This window comes from Pongo pygmaeus, chromosome 4, assembly GCF_028885625.2.
Source record: "Pongo pygmaeus isolate AG05252 chromosome 4, NHGRI_mPonPyg2-v2.0_pri, whole genome shotgun sequence".
In the NCBI taxonomy this organism is placed as follows: Eukaryota; Metazoa; Chordata; class Mammalia; order Primates; family Hominidae; genus Pongo; species Pongo pygmaeus.
In genome coordinates, this window is record NC_072377.2 from 183,602,517 (window position 1) to 183,626,629 (window position 24,113).

The window sequence follows — 24,113 nt, forward strand, 5'->3', positions numbered from 1 at the left end:
CCGGGGGATCCAGGTTGAACCCTCGTCCACAGCTTTTTATAGCATTGGGCAGAAAGGGACGCAGGTCTCGTGCTTCTGGAGTGCACAGTCTAGTGGGGGACAAGGTGAACACACTCATTGCACACAGGGCACAGAAGGACACGTTCCAGTGAGGACCACGTGGGAAAGACACTCGGTGCTGTGAGAGTACAGAGCAGGCAGGTGGCGTCAGCAAAGGCTTCCCTGTGGAAGGGCCTGGGATCAAAGGACTGAAGAATTGCTCAGGCCTAAAGAATGGTGTTTGTGGCCGGGTACAGTGGCTCACGCCTGTAATCCCAGCACTTTGGGAGGCTGAGGCGGTTGGATCACGCGGTCAGGAGATAGAGACCATCCTGGCTAACGCGGTGAAACCCCGTCTCTACTAAAAATACAAAAAGTTAGCCGGACGTAGTGGTGGGCGCCTGTAGTCCCAGCTACTCGGGAGGCTGAGGCAGGAGAATGGCGTGAACCCGGGAGGCAGAGCTTGCAGTGAGCCAAGATCGCACCACTGCACTTCAGCCTGGGCAACAGAGCAAGACGCCGTCTCAAAAAAAAAAAAAGAAACCCTGTCTCTACTAAAAATAGAAAAAAATTAGACGAGCGTGGTGGCGGGCGCCTGTAGTCCCAGCTACTCATGAGGCTGACGCAGGAGAATGGCGTGAACCTGGGAGGTGGAACTTGCACCAAGCCGAGATCATGCCACTGCACTCCAGCCTTAGTGACAGAGCAAGACTCCACCTCAAAAAAAAAAAAAAAGAAGAAGAATGGTGTTCTTGAAGGTCCAAAGAAGTAAAGCCAATGAGGAGAAAGTAGAGCCAGGCACCAAAGAGAGCCGCAGGCCCTGTCACAGAGTTTGGTTGATGCTTGAGAGCTAAGCACAGGCTCTGAGGAGCCATAAGTAGCCCAGGGCAGGCCCAGGCTTCATTCTGCAGGTGCCAGCGCATGTGAGGAATCTGACCGCCACAGTGCAGGGCTTGTCAAGTCCAGAGGGCTCAGTGATGGCCCCTCATGCCATGGGCCCAGCGAGGAGCTGCAGGGCAGGCAGCCTTGGTCCCCATAGTTCCTGTGCTGGGGAGAGCTTTCTCGTGATGATAGCTTGAACTTTTTTTTTTTTTTTAATAGGGGAACCACACTTGTGTTTTTAATCTCCTTTGGTAGAAATGCACTAATTTTATATTAAATTAAAATTTAATGAACTGCCAGAGACCACCACAAAGTAAGCCGAATGCAAGCAGCAGGGAAGCAGGTGAGATTTAAGAGGGGTGTCAGTCTGGCCATTATGTGTGGGCTGAATCTGATGTGGAAGATCAGGAAGAAAGAAAGAATTGTTCCCTTTCCCTTTAACTGGGGAGCATCTGATGACTGAATAAGTTTCCCCTCTAGAGAGAAATATTAACAGGCTGAAAATATGACTGGAGTGCGGAGCTGTCCAGAGGGATGCCGGGCACCTGATAGTGTTGTCAGTCAGTCCCTTTTCAGATTCGGGAGGATGGCCCTGCAGGAAAACCGTGAGCAGCTTATTGAGTAAGGAAGGACGTCAGAGCTGTTTCCTGCCCGATTCCTCTTGGTGGGATGACCTTCCTCCTCCTCTTGTCAGATGGAAGTCAGATGGCATTCCTAGGGTGCTGATGTGCTTGCCTCTCTGCTGCATCCCTGGTGGGGCTCCTGTCTACCTGGACTAAGATTGCCCCAGGACAGCTTCCTTTTCCCATGAGCGCTCACTTCATTGAGAGCGTGGTTGAAGGACTGGGATGTTCCTGGAATTTTCTCAGATTATTAACTCTAGCTCGAACCAAAAACTCAACCTGTAGGCTGGGTGAGGTGAGTCACGGCTGTAATTCCAGCACTTGGGGAGGCCAAGGTGGGAGGATCACTTGAGCCCAGGAGTTTGAGACCAACCTCGGTAACATAGACCCCGTCTGTGTTTATATAACTTTAAAAAAGAAAAAAAATATTTTAGACAAAAACCTACCCTTTGAACAGCCAGTGATAGAAAAACTTATGCTCCCCATGATAGGACTCTCTCGAACCTCCAGTAGCCTCAAAATGTACTTGTACAAAGTTATTTTCTTTTGAGATGGACTCTTGCTCTGTCGCCCAGGCTGGAGTGCATTGGCGTGATTCTCAGCTCACTGCAGTGCCCTCCTCCCAGGTTCAAGCGATTCTTGTGCTTCAGCCTCTCGAGTAGCTGGGATTACAGGCACACGCCACCATGCCGAGCTAATTTTTGGCATTTTTTTAGTAGAGACCGGGTTTTGCCATGTTGGCCAGGCTGGTCTCGAACTTCTGACCTCAAATGATCTGTCCCCCTCAGCCTCCCAGAAGGCTGGGATTACAGGCGTGAGCCACCGCGCCCGGCCTGCTTCGTTTTCTTACTGCAAGAAGCCATCTTGGGTAGGCTGAATTGTGTAGGGTGGTGAGCGGAGGGGTTGTTCAGCAAGGTTTGCTGAAGCTGCGACTGCACACAGGGAGGATTGTCTTTTCCTGATTTGCACAAAATGCTGTGGGGCTTAGCAGCAGCCCTTATGACATGACCTGGAATGGTTTTAAAATGTGACTGCTTACAAGATGGACGTGTGGCCACAATGCTCTGTAGCCCTGTTTCATTTTACTTGTTTTTGTAGAGATGGAGGTCTTGCTATGCTGCCCAGGCTGTTTTTGAACTCTTGACCTCAAGCAGTCCTCCCATGTCAGCCTCCCAAACTGCTGGGATTATAGGCCTGAACCACCACACCTACCCAGTATAGTCCGGTTTAATTTGTATGAGTTAGTCTTTTTCTTGTTTGCCAGCAAAGAGTGCCCTGCCCCTCCCCTCCTACCAACAACATCTCTTCTCTTCATAACTTCCAGAATTATCTATTTAAAGAGTAAATCAACCATATTGCTTCTGTGCTCAAAATCTCCATTGGTTTCCATCCCATACAATATAGCCCAAAGTCCCCATCATGGCCTTCAGAGACCTATGTGGTCTGGCCCTGGCTACCTCTTCACCCTCATCTCCTTCCACTCTGCCCTTCATTCAAGGCCTCTGATCACCCTTGGCTGCCCTGAGGTTTGTCAGGGGGGCCGAGCAGACCCCGCTCAGGGCCTCTGCCCTGCTTTTTTCTGTCTGGAACTGTTCTTCGTGGCGGTCACGTGTCCATGTGCTGCACAGGCTTCGGCTCACGCAGGCACAGAGCATCTGACACGCAGCCCTGCAGCCCCCACGCTATCTCCTCAGCGTGCTTTATTTTCCCTCCCCGTGCTTAGCGCTGTGTAATAGACCTGTTTCTTCATCATCTGTCTCTGCCTCTGCATTGTAAGCTGCTGTAGGAGGGGTTGCCTGTTTCATTCACTCCTGTTTTCCAAGAACCTAAAACAGTCCCTGGCCAGGGTAGGCGTCCAGTTGTATAATGAATGCACGAGTGACTTGGACTAGGTTAGTGGTGTTGGAGACAGAAAGAAGTGAACCAGTCCCAGAGATGTCCAGGAGATACAGCCAGCAGGACTTGGATTCGATGTGGAAGATAAACGAGATAGGGTTATCAGGGATGCTTGTTTTGTTTCTGGTTTGTTCTGGGATGGCCCGTGTCATTCAATGAGATAACTACCACTGGAAGGAGATTAGATTTGGAGGATGGTATGAGTTTGATATTTTTACTTTTCAGGGGAATTTTACTTTTTTTAGAAAATTTTTTATTTTAAGATAATAGTAGATTTATATGCAATTGTGAGAAGTAGTATAGAAAGATTCTATGTCCCTTATACTCATTTCCAAAACCATAGTATAATATCACAACCAAGATACTGACATTGATACAGTGAAGATACAGAAAAATCCCTTCAGTCAGCACAGAGATCCCTCCTGGTATCCCTTTTTACACACACCCGTTTCCCTCTTGTTCACTGCCCCGTTCCCTGCCTCTTTTCCTGAAGTCATGATAATCACTAATGTGTTCTCCATTCTATAATTTTATCATTTCAAGAATGTCATATACATAGAATAATAAAATGTATACAATGTTATGGGATTTTTTTTTTTGACCCACTTAACATAAATCTCTGGAAATTCATCTGTATAGTTGTATACATCAGTACTGCATTTCTTTTAATTGCTGAGTAGTGTTCCATAGAGTATATATCATAGTTTGTATAGCCATTCCCTTGTTGGATATCTGGATTATTTACAGTTTTTGGCATTTAAGTATAATGCTGTTATAAACATTCATGTGCAGGTTTTTGTGCAAAAATTAGTTTTTATTTCTGTGTGATAAATGCCCAAGAGTGGAATTGCTGAGTCATGGGGTAGTTGTATGTTTAGTTTTTGAAGACATAGCCAAGTTGTTTTCCAGAGTAGCTGTGCCATTTTACATTTCACCAGTAGCATGTGAATGATCCAGTGTTGTTGCATCCTTGCCAATATTTTGCCTTGGTACTCCTATTTATTTTAACCATTCTGGTAGGTATATGGTGAAATACATTGTGATTTTAATTTGTGTTCCTAACATCTGTTGATGTTTAACATAGTTCATGTGCTTATTTGCCATTTATATTTCCTTTTTTTTATTTTTTATTTTTTGGAGACAGTCTTGCTCTGTCATCCAGGCTGGAGTACAGTGGTGTGATCTCAGCTCACTGCAATGTCTGACTCCTGGGTTCAAGTGATTCTCATACCTCAGCCTCCCGAGTAGCTGGGATTATAGGTGCATGCCACCACACCCGGCTAATTTTTGGCATTTTTAGTAGAGACAGGGTTTCACCTTATTGGCCAGGCTGGTCTCAAACTCCTGACCTCAAGTGATTCGCCTACCTCGGCCTCCCAGAGTGCTGGGTTACAGGTGTGAGTCACCACACCTGGCCTGTGTTTCTTATTTAATAAAATGTCTGGGTATTTTGTTCATTTTCTAGTTGAGTTACTTTGGAGTTTTTTACTGTTGAGTTTTGAAAGATCTTTATATATGCCGGATAGTAGTTGCCGGATATGTGGTTCACAAATGCTTTTTCTTACTCTGTAGTTTGTCTTTTTATCCTTTTTACTGGTTCTTTTGCAGAACAAAATTTTTAATTTTACTCTGAGGTCCAGTTGATCAGTGTTTCCTTTTATGGATTGTGCTTTTGGTGTCAAATGTAAGAATTTTGCCTGTACTTAGATCATGAAGACTTTCTGCCATGTTCTTCTAGAAGTGCTACAGTTTTACATTTTACATTTATATTCATGACTCTTTTTGAGTTAATTTTTGTGTTAGATGCGAGGTTCATTTTTTTGCATGTGAATGTTTAGTTGCTCCATCATTATTTGTTGAAGCCATCTTTCCTCTACTGAGTTCTTTGGTGCCTTTGTCAAAAGTCACTTGGGCGTGTTTGTTGGGTTGTTTCTGGGTTTTCTTTTCCATTCCATTGTTCTGTGTTTCTGTTCCTCTGCCAATACCACACAGTGTTGATTGCTGTATATATACAGGCTTTAATGTTGGGTAGAGTGATTACTTCTTGTTTTTTAGGAAGTTTTATCTACTGTAGTTCTTTTCTTTGTATGAATTTTAGAATAATCATCAATCTCTACAAAAAGAATCTTGCTGAGATTTTGATAGGAATTGCAGTAAACCTGTATATCAATTTTCTGTGTTTAGTCTTTCAGTCTGTGAACATGGTATGTCGTTCTATTTATTGAGGTCTTTTTTATTTTCTTCCATCAGTGTTTGTAGTTTTCATCATGTGAGTCCTCTATTTTTTTTCTTTTTTTTTTTTTTGAGTTGGAGTCTCACACACTGCTGTCCAGCAGGCTGGAGTGCAGTGGCACAATCTCTGCTCGCTGCAACCTCCACTTCCTGGGCTCAAGCAATTCTCCTGCCTCAGCCTCCTGAGTAGCTGAGATTACAGGTGTGCACCACTATGCCCAGCTGATTTTTGTATTTTTAGCAGAAACAGTATTTCACCATTTTGGCCAGGCTGGTCTCGAACTCCTGGCCTCAAGTGATCCGCCTGCCTCAACCTTTCAAATTGCTGGGATTACAGGCAGGAGCCACCATGCCTGGCCCATTTCCTGCATTTGAATATTGGCCTCTCGAGCAAGGTTGGAGAAGTTTTCATGGACAATAGTATCCTGAAATGTGCTTTCCAAGTTACTTGCCTTCTCCCACTTCTTTCATGGATGCCAGTGAGTTGTAGATTTTGTCTCTTTACATAATCCTGTATTTCTCAGGTTTTGTTCATTGGTTTTTATTCTTTTTTCTTTATTTTTATCTGAGTTCAGAGAGCCAGTCTTTGAGCTCTGAGATTTTTTCCTCAGCTTGGTCTGTTCTGCATTTCAATTGCATTATGAAATTCTTGTAGTGTGTTTTTGAGCTCTATTAGATCAGTTTGGTTCTTTCTTATAATGGCCATTTTGTCTATCACCTCCTCTATTATTTTACTGTAATCCTTACATTCCTTGGATTGGGTTTCAATTTTCTCTTGAATCTTTATGATCTTTGTTCATATCCATGTTCTGAGTTCTATTTCTGTCATTTCAGCCTGCTTAGGAGCCCTTGCTGGGAAACTAGTGCAGTCTTTTGGAGGAAAGAAGACACCCTGGGTTTTTGATTTGCCAGAGTTCTCATGATGGTTCTTTTTCATCTGTGTGAGCTCATGTTTCATTAACTGTGATGTAATTTGAGTATAGTCAGTTGACTTCTTTTTGAATGTTTTCAGAGGGCCAATGTTTTATGCAAGGTGTTTATTTGTAGCTGAATTCTTGTCCTAGTTTCACAGAGGGGTATATTAGCAAAGTAATTTTGGTGTTGAAGTTTGGGCTGTGGTCTGGTAGATGGCGCATTAAGTGTAATGGCCAGTAGGTAGGCTCTTACTCAGCTGTGTGACTCCTTTGTATTTCCTCAAGATTGCAGCCATGCCCCTCAGTGCTCTGAAAATGTGGGCTCCTCTCCCACTCGAGTGCTGGCTGCACATCTCAGCTTGGCACTGCCAGGCTGCCCACCACAGCTCTGGGGTGATCCTGGTTTATGTTCCCTCCCTAGCTTGGAGGCAACAGGGGAAGGGACTTTGGTTGGTGGTGGTTGTGGCAGAGAGCCTTTCACTTGTCTATGGGCCTCTACCCTAAAGAGATGCAGAACCACTATCAATCAGTGCAGTCGGCCCAGGGTGGGTGACTGCCGTGTGCCCAAGATGGGGAAGGAGGCCCTGCCTGGTGAGGAGCAGGAGGAGCTGGCAGGGGAAGGGAGGTCACCAGCGAGACAGACAGACTGCTGCTTATGGCAACTGCAGCTTCCTGGAGGTACAGCTGAAGTGCTCAGGTTTTTTGTTCCTTCCTTTGTCCAAGGGTAGCAAGGGCAATATCACTGCAGTGGCAGCGACAGAGGGACTTTGGATTGCCTCTGTCAGCTCTACCTCAGAAACATGGAGCCACTGCTACTGGGAATCTTCAGCTGAGGGGCGAGGTGGCTACACTGCTGGCCTGAGGTGGGGGATCTTGGTGAAGAGTCAGGGATTGGTTCTCACAGGGAGAAGAGACTGGGCTCCTGTCCATATGGTGACTGTGGCATGCTAGAAGCGCAGATGAAGGCTTCACTGTTTCTTCCGCAGACTGAGGGCAGCAGTGCAGGACTGCTGCTGTGGCAGTGGCATAGGGGCTATCAGTTGCCTCTGGGAGTCCTTCCTCGGGGAAGACAGAGCCACTACCAGTGGGAATGCTCAGCCAGGGGAGGGACGGCTGTTCTGCTGTCCAAAGCCAGGGTCCCTGCCTGGTGAGGAGTTGGGTATGGGAGCTCACGAGGGAGAGAGACTGGGCTCATCTCCATATGGTGGCTGTAGTGTACTAGAGCTACCAGTGTAGCGGCCGGGCCTTGTGTTCCTTCCCAACCCAAGGGTGGATAGTGTGGTACCATTTTAGCTACAGTGGTGGAGGGGCTATGGGTTCTCTCTCAGATTTCCTTCTCAGAGAAATGCAGAGCCACCTCCAACTGAAGCATTCAGGTAGGCTTGATGGTTGTGCTGGAGTCCCAGGTCGGGAGGCCCTGTCCAGTGAGGAGACGTGGAAATGGGGACCCGTGTGGGAAACAGTCTGGCCGCGTTTTTTGGGGCGGCTGTGTACTTCCTGGAGTTCTGTTCCAGTCCCTAATCACTGTGCCCCCTCCAGAGTCTGAGGGCAACAGCAGTGAGGGCTGTGGCACAGCAAAAATAGCAGCCTGCCTCTCCCTTCAGGAGCTCTGACCTAGGGAAGTACAGAGCTGCTACTGGCCCGAGAGCCTAGGCAGGGCTGGTGTGACCATGTGAGGGTCCCAGGACGATGCATATTTAGGCCTGCTTGATGGCATCCTACATGGCCCTTAAGTTCTGTTCACTTTTTAAATATTTTCTTCTTTTTCTTCCTTAGACTCAAGGAATTTTAATTTTCCTATCTTAAAGTTTGTTGATTTTTCCTATGGCCCACTTAAACCTTTTGAATTTCCCTAGTGAAATTTTCATTTCAGTTATTATGCTTTCAACTCCTAGAATTTCCTCTTGGTTTCTTTTTGTTTTCTTTTTATTGCTACTTCGATTTGTTCATTTATTTTCATGAGTCATTCATATTTCCCTCTAGCTCTGAGCATCTTTATGATAGTTGTCTTTGTGTAGCATGCCACCATGTGGTCTTCTCCACAGATGTTTTCTATTTATTTTTTTCCATTGACTGAACCATACTTTTCTATTTTTTATGCCTTGTTTTTTTTTTTTTTGTCATACAGTGTTGCAACTCAGGATCAGGTTTTCCCACTTCCGTAAGATTTGCCGGGTTTTGTTTTGTTTTGGTTTTTGTTTTCTTATTGCTGTAGGGTGGCACTAGTCCAGGAATTAGCCTGAAGTGTAACCTGTAGGTCTTCTCACATTTTTTTCTGAGCCCACGTCTTTCCCTGGCCTTGTGCAGTGACTTTCTAAATTCCCCATGTGTGCAGTTGTTCTTTGTTTTGTTTTGTTTTGTTTGAGATGGAGTCTTATTCTGTCACCCAGGCTGGAGTGCAGGGGTGTGATCTCGGCTCACTGCAACCTCCACCTTTTGGGTTTAAGCGATTCTTCTGCCTCAGCCTCCTGAGTAGCTGGGATTACAGGCACCCACCACCACACCTGGCTAATTTTTATGTTTTTAGTAGAGACAGTTTCCCCATTGGCCAGGCTGGTCTCGGAACTCCTGACCTCAAGTGATCTGCCCACCTCAGCCTTCCAAAGTGCTGGGATTACAGGTGTAAGCCACCATGCCAAATGTCCTTATCCTTACAGTCTGATTCCCCAAAGCAGAAAAAGAGGGGAACAGAAGGGGAAAAAAGTAGGCACTGTTCCTTAAATCCTCTGGAAGCCACATCAGGTCAGTGGGGATTGCAAAAATGGCAGCCTGCATTTGTGTTTGCACCTCCGTGATTCAAAGCAGTAATTTGCAGTCAGAACCCAGATCCCCATTATTTGGAGAACAAGGTCTTTATTGCCACTTTGGCCACCAAAGGCCACTCTAGAGATGCTAGTACGGCTTCAAGCCATGAGATTAGGAGATTGGAGATGGGTAGCTGCTGCCAACTAAAATTAATTTCACGTGACTGGCCAGGCCTTCCCCTAGAAGCTACAAGCCTTCATATAGTTTCCAGAGTTTCAAAATAGTTGTATCAGACAGATTCTGACACCTCAGTTGTCTAGGTGGATAGATAGAACCTTGGTGCTTCCTACTCTACCATCTTCCCTGACATCTACTTTTTCTTTTACCTTACATTTATTTTGCACTTTTGGCATTTTCTGTCTTTAAGTATGTAAGTAGTATGCCACCATCTGGAGTTCTGATGGGGAGGTTCTACTGATGTCTATTGGGTAGTATGCTGAGGGTGAGGTCTTGCATAAAAGTCACAGTTAGGTTGGGCGCGGTGGCTCACGCCTGTAATCCCAGCACTTTGGGAGGCCGAGGCGGGCGGATCATGAGGTCAGGAGATCAAGACCATCCTGGCTAAAACGGTGAAACCCCGTCTCTACTAAAAATACAAAAAATTAGCTGGGTGTGGTGGCGGGCACCTGTAATCCCAGCTACTCGGGAGGCTGAGGCAGGAGAATGACATGAACCCGGGAGGCGGAGCTTGCAGTGAGCCAAGATTGCGCCACTGCACTCCACCCTGGGCGACAGAGCAAGACTCCGTCTCAAAAAAAAAAAAAAAGTCACAGTTATGAAGTTAATTGTTATCATTTGGGGAAGAGATTTTGATAGGTTGCTTGCCACACATCCATCATTATCTTCAGCTACCCAGAAGGCTTTGTTTGATATTTACTCTTTAAATGTACATTTTATGGCACTTAACCTCGGTGCCCATTTAGGTCTCTTCCAAGTATACTTTCCTTTCTTTCCTGTTCTAAAGCCTTTTAAAATAAACTTCCACTCTTGCTCTGAAAAGAAATATATAAACGTACATTTTGTCATTTGATAAATATTTAAATTTTCTACTTGGAAGTTTTTTTGTTTGTTTTGTTTTGTTTTGTTTTTTTGAGATGGAGTTTTGCTCTTGTTACCCAGGCTGGAGTGCAGTGGCACAGTCTCGGCTCACTGCAACCTCTGCCTCTTGGGTTCAAGTGGTTCTCCTGCCTTAGCCTCCCAAGTAGCTGGGATTACAGGCATGCACCACCACACCCGGCTAATTTTGTATTTTTAGTAGAGACGGGGTTTCACCATATTGGTCAGGCTGGTCTCGAACTCCTGACTTCAAATGATGCACCTGCCTTGGCCTCCCAAAGTGCTGGGATTACATATGTTTTTAAAGTATATATTTTTTAGGACCTTGTTTTCTGTGTGTGCTGCTTTTTCTTTTGAGCTGGAGTCTCGCTCTGTTGCCCAGGCTGGAGTGCAGTGGTGCCATCTTTGCTCACTTCAGCCTCTGCCTCCCAGGTTCAAGCGATTCTCCTGCCTCAGCCTCCCGAATAGCTGGGATTACAGGCATGTGCCACCACACCCAGCTAATTTTTGTGTTTAGTAGAGATGGGGTTTCACCATGTTGGCTAGGCTGGTCTCAAACTCCTGACCTTAAGAGATCTCCCTGCCTCGGCCTCCCAAAGTGCTAGGATTACAGACGGGAGCCACTGTGCCCAGCCTGTGTGCTGATTTCTTTGCAGAAACCAGAGTTGTTTTTGTTTTTGTTTTTTGAGATGGAGTCTTGCTCAGCTGCCCAGGCTGGACTGCAGAGGCCCAATCTTGGCTCACTGCAATCAACGTTTCCCGGATTCAAGCCATTCTCCCGTCTCAGCCTCCTGAGTAGCTGGGATTACAGGCACCGGTCATCATGCCCAACTAATTTTTGTATTTTAGAAGAGACGGGGTTTCACCATGTTGATCGAGATGGTCTTGAACTCCTGATCTCCCGTGATCTGCCCGTCTCAGCCTCCCAAAGTGCTAGGATTACAGGCGTGAGCCACCGTGCCTGGCCCAGAAACCAGAGTTTTTAAATTGCAACTTTCTTAGTAGGTATGGGCTATAAAAGGAAAAAGATTAACCCACTCACTTCTGTTACAAGGAAGGACAGAAAGTGGAAGAAAACTTCATTTTTAGTTTTGTTGTGGAAAAGTTCGAGTGTATATAAAAGTAGAGAGAATAGGCTGGGTGCGGTGGCTCACGCCTGTAATCCCAGCACTTTGGGAGGCCAAGGTGGGTGGGTCACGAGGTCAGGAGATTGAGACCATCCTGGCTAACACGGTGAAACCCCGTCTCTACTAAAAATAAAAAATTAGCTGGGTGTGATGGCGGGTGCCTGTAGTCCCAGCTACTTGGGAGGCTGAGGAAGGAGAATGGTGTGAACCCAGGAGGTGGAGATTGCAGTGAGCTGAGATCACATCACTGCACTCCAGCCTGGGCGACAGAGTGAGACTCCGTCTCAAAGTAAATACACAAAAAAGTAGAATAATATAATGACTTCCCATGTATTTGTCATCCAATTTCTTTTTTTCCTTTTCTTTCTTTTTTTTTTTTAGACGGGGTCTCACTCTGTTGCCAGGCTTGAGTGCAGTGGCACGATCTTGGCTCACTGCAACCTCTGCCTCTTGGGTTCAAGTGATTCTCCTGCCTCAGCCTCTTGAATAGCTGGGACTGTAGGGGCACGCCACCACACCCAGCTAACTTTTGTATTTTTAGTAGAGATGGGGTTTCACTATGTTGGCCAGGGTGGTCTTGATCTCCTGACCTTGTGATCTGCCCGCCTTGGCCTCCCAAAGTTTTGGGATTACAGGTGTGAGCCACCGCACCTGGCCTCTTTTTTTTTTTTTTTTAAAAAGACAGGGTCTCTTACTTTGTCACCCAGGTTGGAGTGGAATTACATAATCATGGCTTATTGTAGCCTCCTGGGCTCAAGTGATCCTCCTGCCTCAGCCTTTTATGTAGCTAGGACTGCAGACGAGTGCCACTATGCCCAGCTAATTTATTTTGTTTGTTTATTTTAGAGATGGGATCTTACTGTATTGCCCAGGCTGATCTCGAACTCCTAGGCTCAAGGGATCCTCTTGTCTTGGCCTCCCAAATTGCTGGGATTACGGGGAGGAGCCACTGTACCTAGCCCATCACCCAATTTCAGTAGTTGTCAACTCATGGTAATTTTTTTTTTTTTTTTTTTTTTTTTTTTGAGATGGAGTTTCACTCTTGTTGCCCAGGCTGGACTGCAGTGGGGCCGTGATCTTGGCTCACTGCAGCCTCTGCCCCCGGGGTTCAAGTGATTCTCTTGCCTCAGCCTCCCTAGTCGCTAGCATTACAGGCGCCCGCCACCAAGTCCAGCTAATTTTTGTTATTTTTAATAGAGACGGGGTTTCGCCATGTTGGCCAGGCTGGTCTCAAACTCCTGACCTCAGGTGATCGACCTGCCTCGGCCTCCCAAAGTGCTGGGGTTACAGGCGTGAGCCAGCACGCTCGGCCAATTCATGATCATTTTTGTTTCACCTGTTCCAATGATTATCTACCAGGACTGATTTTGTCATTTGTCAATGTCTTGAAAGATTTTTGCTTGTCTCAAGCCTGGAGGGAGGAATTGTGAGGGGCAGGTGCTACTCATGTCTGTTGGGTGGAGACCAAGTATGCTGCTAAACATTCCACAGTGCACAGGACAGCCCACACTATCCACACAACTGAAAAATCAGCCCAAAATGTCATCTGAGGTTGAGAAATCCTTATCTATATCTTGTCTTAATGCACTGACATTTTTATAATGTTATTACATCCAAGAATAGAAGAGGTGATTATTTGTTCAGATATACTTTAATGTCATTCATCAGATATACTTTAATGTCATTCAAGACTGGTATAAAATTTTCCTTGTATAGGTTTTTCATATTACCTGTAAATTTACTGTGATTCTTAGTATAAATGAAGGCTATTGATTTTAATGTGTCAATTTTATATCCAGCTACTTCACTGAGTGAGTTTTATCATTCATTCTCTGGACTGTTTTTTTGAGATGGAGTCTCGCTCTGTCACCCAGGCATGATCTCAGCTCACTGCAGCCTCCACCTCCCAGGTTCAAGCAATTCTCCTGCCTCCGCCTCCCAAGTAGCTAGGATTACAGGCATGTGCCACAATGCCCAGCTAATTTTTGTATTTTTAGTAGAGACGGGGTTTCACTGTGTTGGCCAGGATGGTCTCAATCCATTCTCTGGACTTTTCAATATTATCTGCAAATAGAGGTAGTTTTACTTTCTCTTTACTCGTATCTAATTGATTTATATTGCCTGATTGCATTGGTTAATATATCTAGTACAGTGTTAAATTGTAGGGAAAATAATGGGTGTCTTTGCCTTGTTCTTGAGCATAGCAGAAATACCTCTAGTGTATTTAATAGATACTAGCTTTAGGACAAAGGTCTATGTATTTTATCATGTTGAGGAAGTATCCCTCAGTTCATTTTTGCTTGAGTGTGTTTATTGTCTGTGGTGCTGAATTTCATTGAACATTTTGTCAGCATCTCTAGATGTGTATTATTCCTTACTTAAATGCATTTAATGTACTATAATAAGTGCTATAATAAGGGGAGTGAGTTGTTGGAACTCAAAGTTAGGAAAAGGTACACAGAGGAGTTAACATTTGAACTGAATCTGAAGGATACAAAGGAGTTTGGAATGTAGGAAAAGGAGGGAAGACATTCAGGAGTATAAATAATTATAGGAATGGGGTAATTTATGAGTCCATCATAGGCTTTGGGTACCAGATTATATTTCCTAAATTCATATGCCGCCTCCTCCTCTGATCCCTCTGCTCCGTTCTCTTGGTCACTCTTACACACTCACCCGCCTTAACTGAGTTTGTTTTATTCATTTGTTCACTTATCAGTTCAGCTGTCATCCATTATTTTATATAGTGTTTTTTAAAATTGTGTCCTCTTTTAGTCATATAGCAAACCCTTATTGAGATACCATTAATCCCTTCTACACATTTAGTCTCAGCCAATCACATGAATCATGGGCTGTTGCTTTCTTTTTTTCTTTTTTCAGGATGTAAGAGCACGCCTAAAATGACAAAGTCAACTCGAACTCAGGATTCATTTCAGGAGCAGATGAGGAAAAGATTGAAAAGGGATGAACCCTGGAACTTTATATCAGAAAGATCCTGCATATATGAAGAGAAATTAAAGAAACAGCAGGACAAAAATGAAAATTTACAAATAATTTCAGTTGCCCATACAAAAATCCTTACTGTAGATATAAGCCATAAAAATGTTGAATTTGGCCAAAACTTCTACCTGAAATCAGTCCTCATTAAGCAACAGAGATTTGCTAAAGAAAAAACTCCATCAAAATGTGAAATACAAAGAAATAGTTTCAAGCAGAATTCAAATTTACTTAACCAATCAAAAATCAAAACAGCAGAGAAACGCTATAAATGCAGTGCATGTGAAAAAGCCTTCATTCACAATTCATCCCTTCGTAAACATGAGAAAAACCACACTGGAGAAAAATTATTTAAATGTAAAGAATGTTCAAAAGCTTTCAGCCAAAGTTCTGCTCTTATTCAACATCAAAGAACTCATACAGGAGAGAAACCCTATATATGTAAAGAATGTGGAAAAGCCTTCAGCCATAGTGCATCCCTTTGTAAGCATTTAAGAACCCATACTGTGGAGAAATGCTATAGATGTAAAGAATGTGGTAAATCCTTCAGTCAAAGGTCTGGGCTTTTTATACATCAAAAAATCCATGCTCAAGAAAATCCCCATAAATATAATCCAGGTAGGAAGGCATCCAGTTACAGCACATGCCTTTCTGGAAGTCAGAAAATTCATCTCAGAAAGAAGTCCTACTTATGTAATGAATGTGGCAACACCTTTAAGTCTAGCTCATCCCTTCGTTATCATCAGAGAATTCACACTGGAGAGAAACCTTTTAAATGTAGTGAATGTGGGAGAGCCTTCAGCCAGAGTGCATCTCTTATTCAACATGAAAGAATTCACACTGGAGAAAAGCCCTATAGATGCAATGAATGTGGGAAAGGCTTTACATCTATTTCACGACTTAATAGACACCGAATGATTCATACTGGAGAAAAATTGTATAATTGTAATGAATGTGGTAAAGCCTTAAGCTCCCACTCAACACTTATTATTCATGAGCGAATTCATACTGGAGAAAAACCATGTAAATGTAAAGTATGTGGAAAAGCCTTCAGACAGAGTTCAGCTCTCATTCAACATCAGAGAATGCATACTGGAGAAAGACCCTATAAGTGTAACGAATGTGACAAAACATTCAGATGTAACTCATCGCTTAGTAATCACCAGAGAATTCATACTGGAGAGAAACCATATCGATGTTTAGAATGTGGGATGTCTTTTGGCCAAAGTGCAGCTCTTATACAACATCAGAGGATTCACACAGGAGAAAAACCCTTTAAATGTAATACATGTGGAAAAACTTTTAGACAAAGCTCATCACTTATTGCACATCAAAGAATTCATACTGGAGAGAAACCCTATGAATGTAATGCATGTGGGAAACTCTTTAGCCAGAGGTCATCCCTTACTAATCATTATAAAATTCACATTGAAGAGGACTCCTTAAAAGCCGATTTGCATGTGTGAAAGCCTTAAACCAAAACTCATCAGAGAATACATGCTTGAGAGTGATTTATTAAATATAATGAATATGAGAAAACTCTTAGTTCTTATCAGATACTAAGTTTTAAGAATAAACTTTAGCTGTGTAATAACTATGGGGAAAGCTTTTATAGTTGTCACTCACTTTTTAAAATACCTGAGACAGTTCACTGTTGCAGACATTGAAATTGGCCATTTGTAAGATAAAAGGTATGTTTATAAAATCTCTCTTTATATAATATATGCTATCTATGACATGCAAAAAAGAAAAATCTGGGTGCTGAGGTGCTGAATTTTTCATTAGAAAAACATTTGTATAAGCTACTATTATATAAATATAAGCATATTTATTACAGCAAACATTTTAATAGCAAACAAAATGATCTTAAAAATATATGCAATATATACTTACCTGGCAGGGGAGATTACCATGATCACGAAGGTGGTTTTCCCAGGGCAAGCCTTATCCATTGCACTCCAGATGTGCTGACCCCTTCGGTTTCCCAAAATGTGGAAAACTCGACTGCATCATTTATGGTAGTGGGGGACTACATTCGCGCTTTCTCCTAAAATATATATATATATATATGCAGTATTAGAGCAAAGGACCAAATAAGAGAGAAAAACTAACTGAACTACCTCTTAGTGTCTGGAATTTACCTTTTCCTGACTTATTGTTAAACTTCGTGCATGGCTTTTATTAAAAAAGAAAAAATCTGTTCTCTCCTTTGTTCCAGTCATTCCCAAACAACATCTAATAGTCTCCCATATTTTCTACACATTTCCTAGTTTTGTTTTCAGAATTTTTTCTTTATTGTCTTGAAGTCATATTTATTATGAAAACATACTTGCTATGCTCTGAACAGTAATGTTAGATAGTTTAGGTTGAAGCATTGTGTTTGTTTAGGCAATCACTTCAAGGTTAAAGCTATTAATATTTTTTTAGTTGGCTGCAGATGAAATCCTAATTGTTTAAAGAGCCTATCACTTGTGACAGTCTTCAGAAGGAATCAGTTTATGAAATAAAAGTTTGTTTTCCTCGTGGGGTTTTAAAAGTTTTAGACTGCAAAGGAAATTCTTTAAAAATAATTGTAAATTTCAAAACTGATTTACTTAGAAATGTTTGTTTAAGCCTGAGTTTGGGCCAGATATTATCCTGAGCTCTAGAAATTGTATAGAAGAAAGAAACAGAACTTAAAGAAGTCAAGAATTGAGTGGGTGGAGAAGAGGAGGTTAAAGGGAGTAAGCAAATCATAATGTGTTGGGGTTTTCACAGATAAATAGTTAAGCTGTGATGCTGTGTTGCAGAATACAAATGGAGAGATTTGCATGGGATGCAGAAATATGGAAGACTAACCAAGCAAACCAGGAGAGACCAGCAATAGTGTCCCAGAGACCATGATGTCTGAGCCCAGTTTTGGAAGAATAGTAGGTATTCTTCAAAAGTGAGATTCTAAATAGAGGGAGCCACATAAGCAGAGGTGTAGGGTGGGTGGGTGACAGCATATTACATTTGCAGAGAATCTATAGGAAGTAATGAAAAAGATAAGCTTGAGAAGAAGGCAGTGGCTAGGTAACAAAAGGTCTTACTTGCCAAACTAAGGAATTTAAATTTTATTCTGAAATTTAGGGTACTAAGTAACTATTTTAAGTGATGGAAACTGTATTGCATGAATGCGTAGAGGATGAATTTAGGAGATTGAAGACTGCTGAACAGACTGAAGCCTAGAATTCAGCCTCCAGTGATGGGTGAAGGAGGCTCTAAGCTCAAGCAAGGATAGTCAGTGAAGAATATGTTGCATATGCTAATGTAGTAAGAATAGATAAGGCATAGTTTTTGCAGTCAAATAATTGGGGAAGGTGATTGACACACAGGGTAGATTAACTGCTGGGTTTCTGCCTTAGTTACCTGGATGGATGGTGGTGTGATATGCCTTGTAGGCAATATAGGGGTAAACAGTTTGATTTTATACATGTTAAATGAGTCATCCAAACCCAAAAGGTCAATTTGAGCTGGATGGCTTGAGTTAGGAGTAATTAAGATATAGTTAGTGAAAAGCTTGGCACATGTAAATTGGCCATGAGAATGTATAGATTAGAATGAGAAAGGGATCATGGATACAACCCAGGAAAACATCAATATACAAGAAGTAGATGAAGGAATTGTGCAAAGATGAAAAGGAATGGCCCTTTATGTAGGAGAAAAGGCAGAAGAGTGATGTCACTGAGCCCAAGGGATAAATGAATCTCAGATGGGCAGTAGTGTCAGGTGCTATAAATGAAGTAATAAGGAGAGTAAATTCGTAAATGAGATAATTGTAGACTTTGGCAAGAGAAATTTCACTGAGGGAGGGTGAACAAGTAGGCTGTTGAAGACTGTATTTCAAATATAATTGAAGGGAAGAATGACTTAGGGACCATTTCTAGTTTAATAATGTATACACTTGTTGAGGGTGGATTAAAGAAGACATTGCTGGGAGGAACAACTTTTCTGAAATAAATTCGAGTCATAGCATAGGTGGAGGAATTAACCTTAACTTCAGGGAGGAAAAAGCCCACATAAAGAAGGGAATACAGATAAGTGATTTGGAGGTGAAGGAATTTTCTGCTTGCTGACTCATTTTCTCTAAGATAGGAGAAAGACTTCATTTTTTTAAGAGTCTCAATTTGGATATTTGGGTGCTTAATGATATTAAATTAATGAGTTTCAATCCTTGCCCTGGGTGCTTAATGATATTAAATTAATGAGTTTCAATCCTTGCCCTGGAGGTTTTTTGGGAAGTCAAGGCTCTTGAGTTTTATTTCCTACCCTTGTTTCAATAAGAAAGCTCCATGTTTGTCAGTTTCATGTATTTGATAGTTGTTATTTTTAATTATAAGGAAAAAATTTGCTGGTGAATTAAAGTTTGAAAACTACTCAGGGAGGGAGAGAAAATGCTTTTTAAAAAGTGGTAAATCTGAAGAGACTGGAAAGAAATGTTAGAGTTCAATGTCCACAGGCATGTGGAGGTAGATGGAAAGGCATTCCAAATTGGGGAAAAAAGCTTATGCAATGACAAGGAGGCATGAAGTGTTCATGGTATTATTGCAAATTGTATTTTAAAACTTCATTCCTGTTTGTTCCTAGTATATAGAAATATAATTGGTTTTTGTATATTGACCTTGTATCCAGCAACCTAGCTAAATTCACTTATTTCTAATAGCTTCCTTGTAGGTTTTTTTGGATATTTTGCACATAACGATCATCTAAATAATTTCCATTCTGTTTCTCTTTTCCAATCATAATGTATTTTATTTATTTTTCTTACCTTATAGCACTAGTACAGGCCAGTACATTGTTGAATAAAAATGATAAGTATATTTCTCTATTTAATATTATGTTAGCTTTCTTTCCAGGCTGGGCATGGTGGCTCACACCTGTAATCCCAGCACTTTGGGAGGCCAAGACAAGAGGATTGCTTGAGCCCAGGAGTTCGAGACCAGCCTGAGCAACAACAACAACAACAAAATTAGCCAGGCATAGTGGTGCACATCTGTAGTCCCAGCTACTTGGGAGGCTGAGGTAAGAGAATTGCTTCAGCTCAGGAGGTTGAGGCTGCAGTGAGCTGTGATCCCACCACTGCACTCCAGCTTGGGGAGAGAGCAAGACTCTGCCTCCTCCACATGCGCCCCCCACCCCTGCCCCTGCCAAAAAATTGTTTGTGGATCCCTGTTATCAGAATAAGGACATTCCCTCATATTCCTAGTGTGATGTGAGTTTTTATCATAAAAGGGAGTAGTATTTTGTCATGTCCATTTTCTGCATTGGTTGAAATGATCATTTTGTTTTTCTCTTCATTCTTTTAATAGATAATTGTTTGAATTTTGGTGTTAACCAGTGTTTCATTCCTGAAGTAAATTCTACTTGGTCATGACATATCATCATGTATGTGTACTAGTGCCCAGTGTTGTGTTCTAAGAACTTAGATCAAAAAGAAATTATCCAAGTATCAAGGAAAGATGTAATAATACATGGAAATGAGGTACTCTTGGAAGGCAAGGCCAAGAGTAAGGCCAGGAGCAAAAGGCTCAGAGGAAGAGTAAATCTAGCATTTGTAGGGACCTGTAGGGAGACTGGCTTTGCTGGTGTAGAGGGCTCCTGGTAGGATAAAATAAAAATATTTGAAATGAAAGCTACAGTTATCCTGTCAGAGACTTTGAATGCTGTCTAAGACTGTAGGAGTTTGGATATGATGATGGACATATTAATTTACTATATTTCTGAGGAGCAAATGACCAACTTGAGACTATTTTAGGAAGAATTATCTGATAGAATAGATGATGCAAAGATGATTTGATCATTTCTGATTATGATCAAATGATTCAAAGATTATTTGATCATTGAGAAACTGAAGGACTGATTGTTGGGAGTAGGTCTTTGAGAGAGTCTGTGAGAAGAGTTCTTAATGAGAACTAAAAAGGTTATTTCTGTTCTTGGTGTCCGAAACTGTTCTGGTATTTTGCCAAATACTACAGATGGTAAAATTCTTAATTAAAGCTGACATGGTTATATTTTTAAAAATTTAGGTGCAATTAGTCTTTCAAGATCAGAAGATATTTAGTTAGTATCATAGTTCAGTCTGTTCCAAGCTGTAAAGTCAGTTATTTCAGTAATGTAATTTCTAAGATCTATAAAAAATGAAAATATTTTATTTTCTTATATAACTTTCTGTGAGAGCATTGAACAGTCAAGAAACTTGTATGTTTTCCAGCCCCCATTCTGCTTCAAGTTACATGGTGTCTAGCCTTTTCAGCTCTAGAAATTCCACATTATTATGTAATATCCTGCTTTATGGTTCTTAGTGGTGTATGGTATAGATCAACTCAAAATTTTAAATTTTCATCATATGAATTTTTGTGTAGAGATTTCAAGATGAGTTGATCTGAGAACAAAAAGAACTACAAAGAAATCTTACTATTTTCCTGTTGGTATATATTGTTCAATAAAACACTATATTGGTATATATTGTTTAATAAAACACTATATTGGTATATATTGTTCAATAAAATAATTATGTATTACGAATTAAATTTTCAACCTAAAAATCAGATTGTTCCAGGAAGATGGAATAGACAGATGTACCTTTCCTTATTTATCCCATACATCTGAAACCTCGTATATTATAAACAAACATAAGACTCTGGTGATTCTTTTTTTTTTTTTTCCTTCAAGACGGTCTTGTTCTGTTCCCAGGCTGGAATGCAATGATGTGATCACGGCTCACTGCAGTCTTGACCTCCCAGGCCCAAGTGATCCTCCCACTCCAGCCTCCAAAATAGCTGGGACCACAGTCCTGTACCATGCACCACTGTGCCTGGCTATTTTTTTTTGTAGGGGTGGGTTTCCCTATGTTTCCCAGGCTCCAACTCCTAGGCTCAAGTGATCCTTCTGCCTTGGCCTCCCAAAGTGCTGGGATACAGGTGTGAGCTACCATGCCTGGCCAGTGGTGATTCTTTTGGCCTCATATATCCCAGACTTGGAGCTGAAGAAGATGGAAAACCCAGAAATACAAACAGAGACCCACCAAAAAAGGAAGCTCTAAGAAAAGTCTACTATCTCTACCCAAAGGACCAGGAATTGGGCAGTCTAGCAAGACAGAAAACTTTAGACAGCCACTCTACTTTAGTCACACAACCAGATAAAGCTGCTCCCATGACTATACACACCAGCAAAAGCCAAGTGGGAAGTCTAAACTTCTACCCTTGTAAGGATGAAAAGAAGGCTCATAAAACCCCTGCTGGGTGGTGTCAGAGAGTGCGAAGAGCTAGGTTATTCATCCACACTGGCTGGTAATGAGCACCTGCCCCATGCTAGCAATAATAGTGGGGGCCATGTGCAGAAAGGGCTTCTATCCCCACCCAGTAGGAAGAAGGCATCATTCCCCTTTTCTGGTCGCTTGGTGTAAGTGGAGGCCTAGTGCAGAGTAAGACCATTTACCCCTGCCCAGCAGTAATCAGACCACATTCCAACCCCACAGTGTCATTGGAGGCTACATAGGGAACAGGAATAAGTCACACTTAATACCTCCCAACCATGGTTATATCAGTGTAGGCCTAGTGAGCTCCCAGAAATTTCACCTACAGAAAGAAGTAAAATGGAGACCCTTATGTGGTATCTAGAGATGTCAAATGAGGAACATGAGCTTCTAGTCCCCCTGGTCAAATAAGATTCTGAGTTTCATAACATAATACTAAAAATATTCAAGTTTCAACAACAAATCATGTCAAGAGCCAGGAAGACCACTTGAATGAAAAATGACACTCTCTAGACACTAACAAGTTAGTGATAGACATGTTAGAATTATCTGACAAAGATTTTTAAGTAGCCATCATAAACATGTTTCAATGAGCAATTATGAAAATGTTTGAAATAAAAAGACTCAGCAAAGAAGTGAGAAAGAAAAAATGGAAATTTTAGGCTGGGCGTGGTGGATCACGCTTGTAATCCCAGCACTTTGGGAAGCTGAGGCAGGCAGACCATGGGGTCAGGAGTTCGAGACCAGCCTGGCCAATATGGTGAAACTCCGTCTCTACTAAAAATACAAAAATTAGCTGGGCGTGGTGGTGCGCGCCTGTAGTCCCAGCTACTCAGGAGGCTGATGCAGAAGAATTGCTTGAACTCAGGAGGCAGAGGTTGCAGTGAGCCAAGATCGTGCCACTGCACTCCAGCCTGGGCAACAGAGCCAGACTGTCTCAAAAAAAAAAAAAAAAAGGAAAAAAAATGGAAATTTTAGAACTAAAATACGGTAACCAAAAATTTAAAAATTCACTGCATAGGCACAGCAGCAGAACTGAGAGGACAGAGGAAAGTATCAGTGGATTTAAAGATACAATAGAATTTACTCAGTCTTAAATACAGAGAGAAAACAGACTGGAAGAAAAGCAGAGACTCAGGAATCTGTAGAACTGTAATAAAAGATCTAACAATATAATCAGAGTTCAGGAGAGAGAGAAGAAAAAGTGGGCCTGGAAAATCTTTGAAGTATTAATGACTGGAAATTCCCAAGTTTAGAAATAGGTATGAACCTATGCATTCAAGAAGCTGAGCAAACCCCCAAAAGCATGAAACCAAGGAATCCACACCAAAACACATCGCAGTTCAACTTCAGAAAACTAAAAGAAAATCTGGAGGCTAGGCCGGGCTTGGTGGCTCACGCCTGTAATCCCAGCACTTTGGGAGGCCGAGGCGGGTGGATTAACGAGGTCAGGAGATCGAGACCATCCTGGCTAACACGGTGAAACCCTGTCTACTAAAAATACAAAAAATTAGCCGGGCGTGGTAGTGGGCGCCTGTAGTCCCAGCTACTTGGGAGGCTGAGGCAGGAGAATGGCATGAACCCGGGAGGTGGAGCTTGCAGTGGGCCGAGATTGCACCACTGCACTCCAGCCTGGGGGACAGAGTGAGACTCCATCTCAAAAAAAAAAAAAAAAAAAAAAAATCTGGAGGCTAGAGAGAAAAATCACGGTTTACCTATAGAGATAAAAATCAAATGAAAACAGATTTTTCACTAGAAACCACAGAGGCACAACATTTTTCAAGTACTGAAATAAAATAATTTTTAACCCAGAGAAATGACATCGGCAGAATAGGAAGCCCTACTCCCTTGTTCTCCCACAGAGACGTCAACTAAACATCCAACTACAAATTGCTTTTGTGAGAATTCCAGACACTAAGAGGTTGTAGCATGCCAGGTAAGTGCAAAGACAAGAAGAGACACATCAAAATGGTAGAAAATTTTTGACATTTTACCCACCCTAGCCACTCCCACTGCCTAGCATGGCAAGGTGTGATCAGGAAAAAACACTCAGCTGTCAGTTTTTCCCTCAGGAGGGAAGAGTGGGCTGTGCATCCAGTGTTTTAGCTTTTCATGGCGCTTTCCAAGGGCATGGTTTCTGTCTCATGAGACTCAGAGTACTGACTGGAATTAGTAGTTTGGATGCTAGATTGGGGGCTGCTGAGAACAAAGGTGAGCACTGGAGCTTGTTACATACCAGAGAGACTGTAATACTTCAAACAGCAAG

At 42.3% G+C, this 24,113-nt stretch overlaps 1 protein-coding gene and 1 non-coding gene across 10 annotated transcripts in view; both read left to right on the forward strand.

Moving 5' to 3' along the window:
- Nucleotides 1–24,113, forward strand: part of ZFP2 (ZFP2 zinc finger protein) — a 98,853-nt gene that overhangs the window by 35,263 nt on the left and 39,477 nt on the right. For 7 of the 9 annotated variants that reach the window (XM_063665653.1, XM_054487632.2, XM_063665652.1 and 4 more), the window contains exons 1-2: nucleotides 16,657–17,480; nucleotides 19,437–19,614. Coding sequence is in view for 2 of the 9 variants with exons in the window: in XM_054487622.2 (XP_054343597.1) it covers nucleotides 14,455–16,037 (1,583 nt within the window). In the remaining 7 variants the exon portion in view is untranslated. Of the gene's footprint in view, nucleotides 1–14,454; nucleotides 16,263–16,656; nucleotides 17,481–19,436; nucleotides 19,615–24,113 lie in introns of those variants that run through there. The other 2 variants (XM_054487622.2, XM_054487625.2) reach the window with 2 other exon arrangements.
- On the forward strand, nucleotides 16,457–16,621 carry LOC129037754 (U1 spliceosomal RNA). Its single transcript, XR_008502977.1, has one exon. It is a non-coding gene; the product is annotated as a U1 spliceosomal RNA (small nuclear RNA).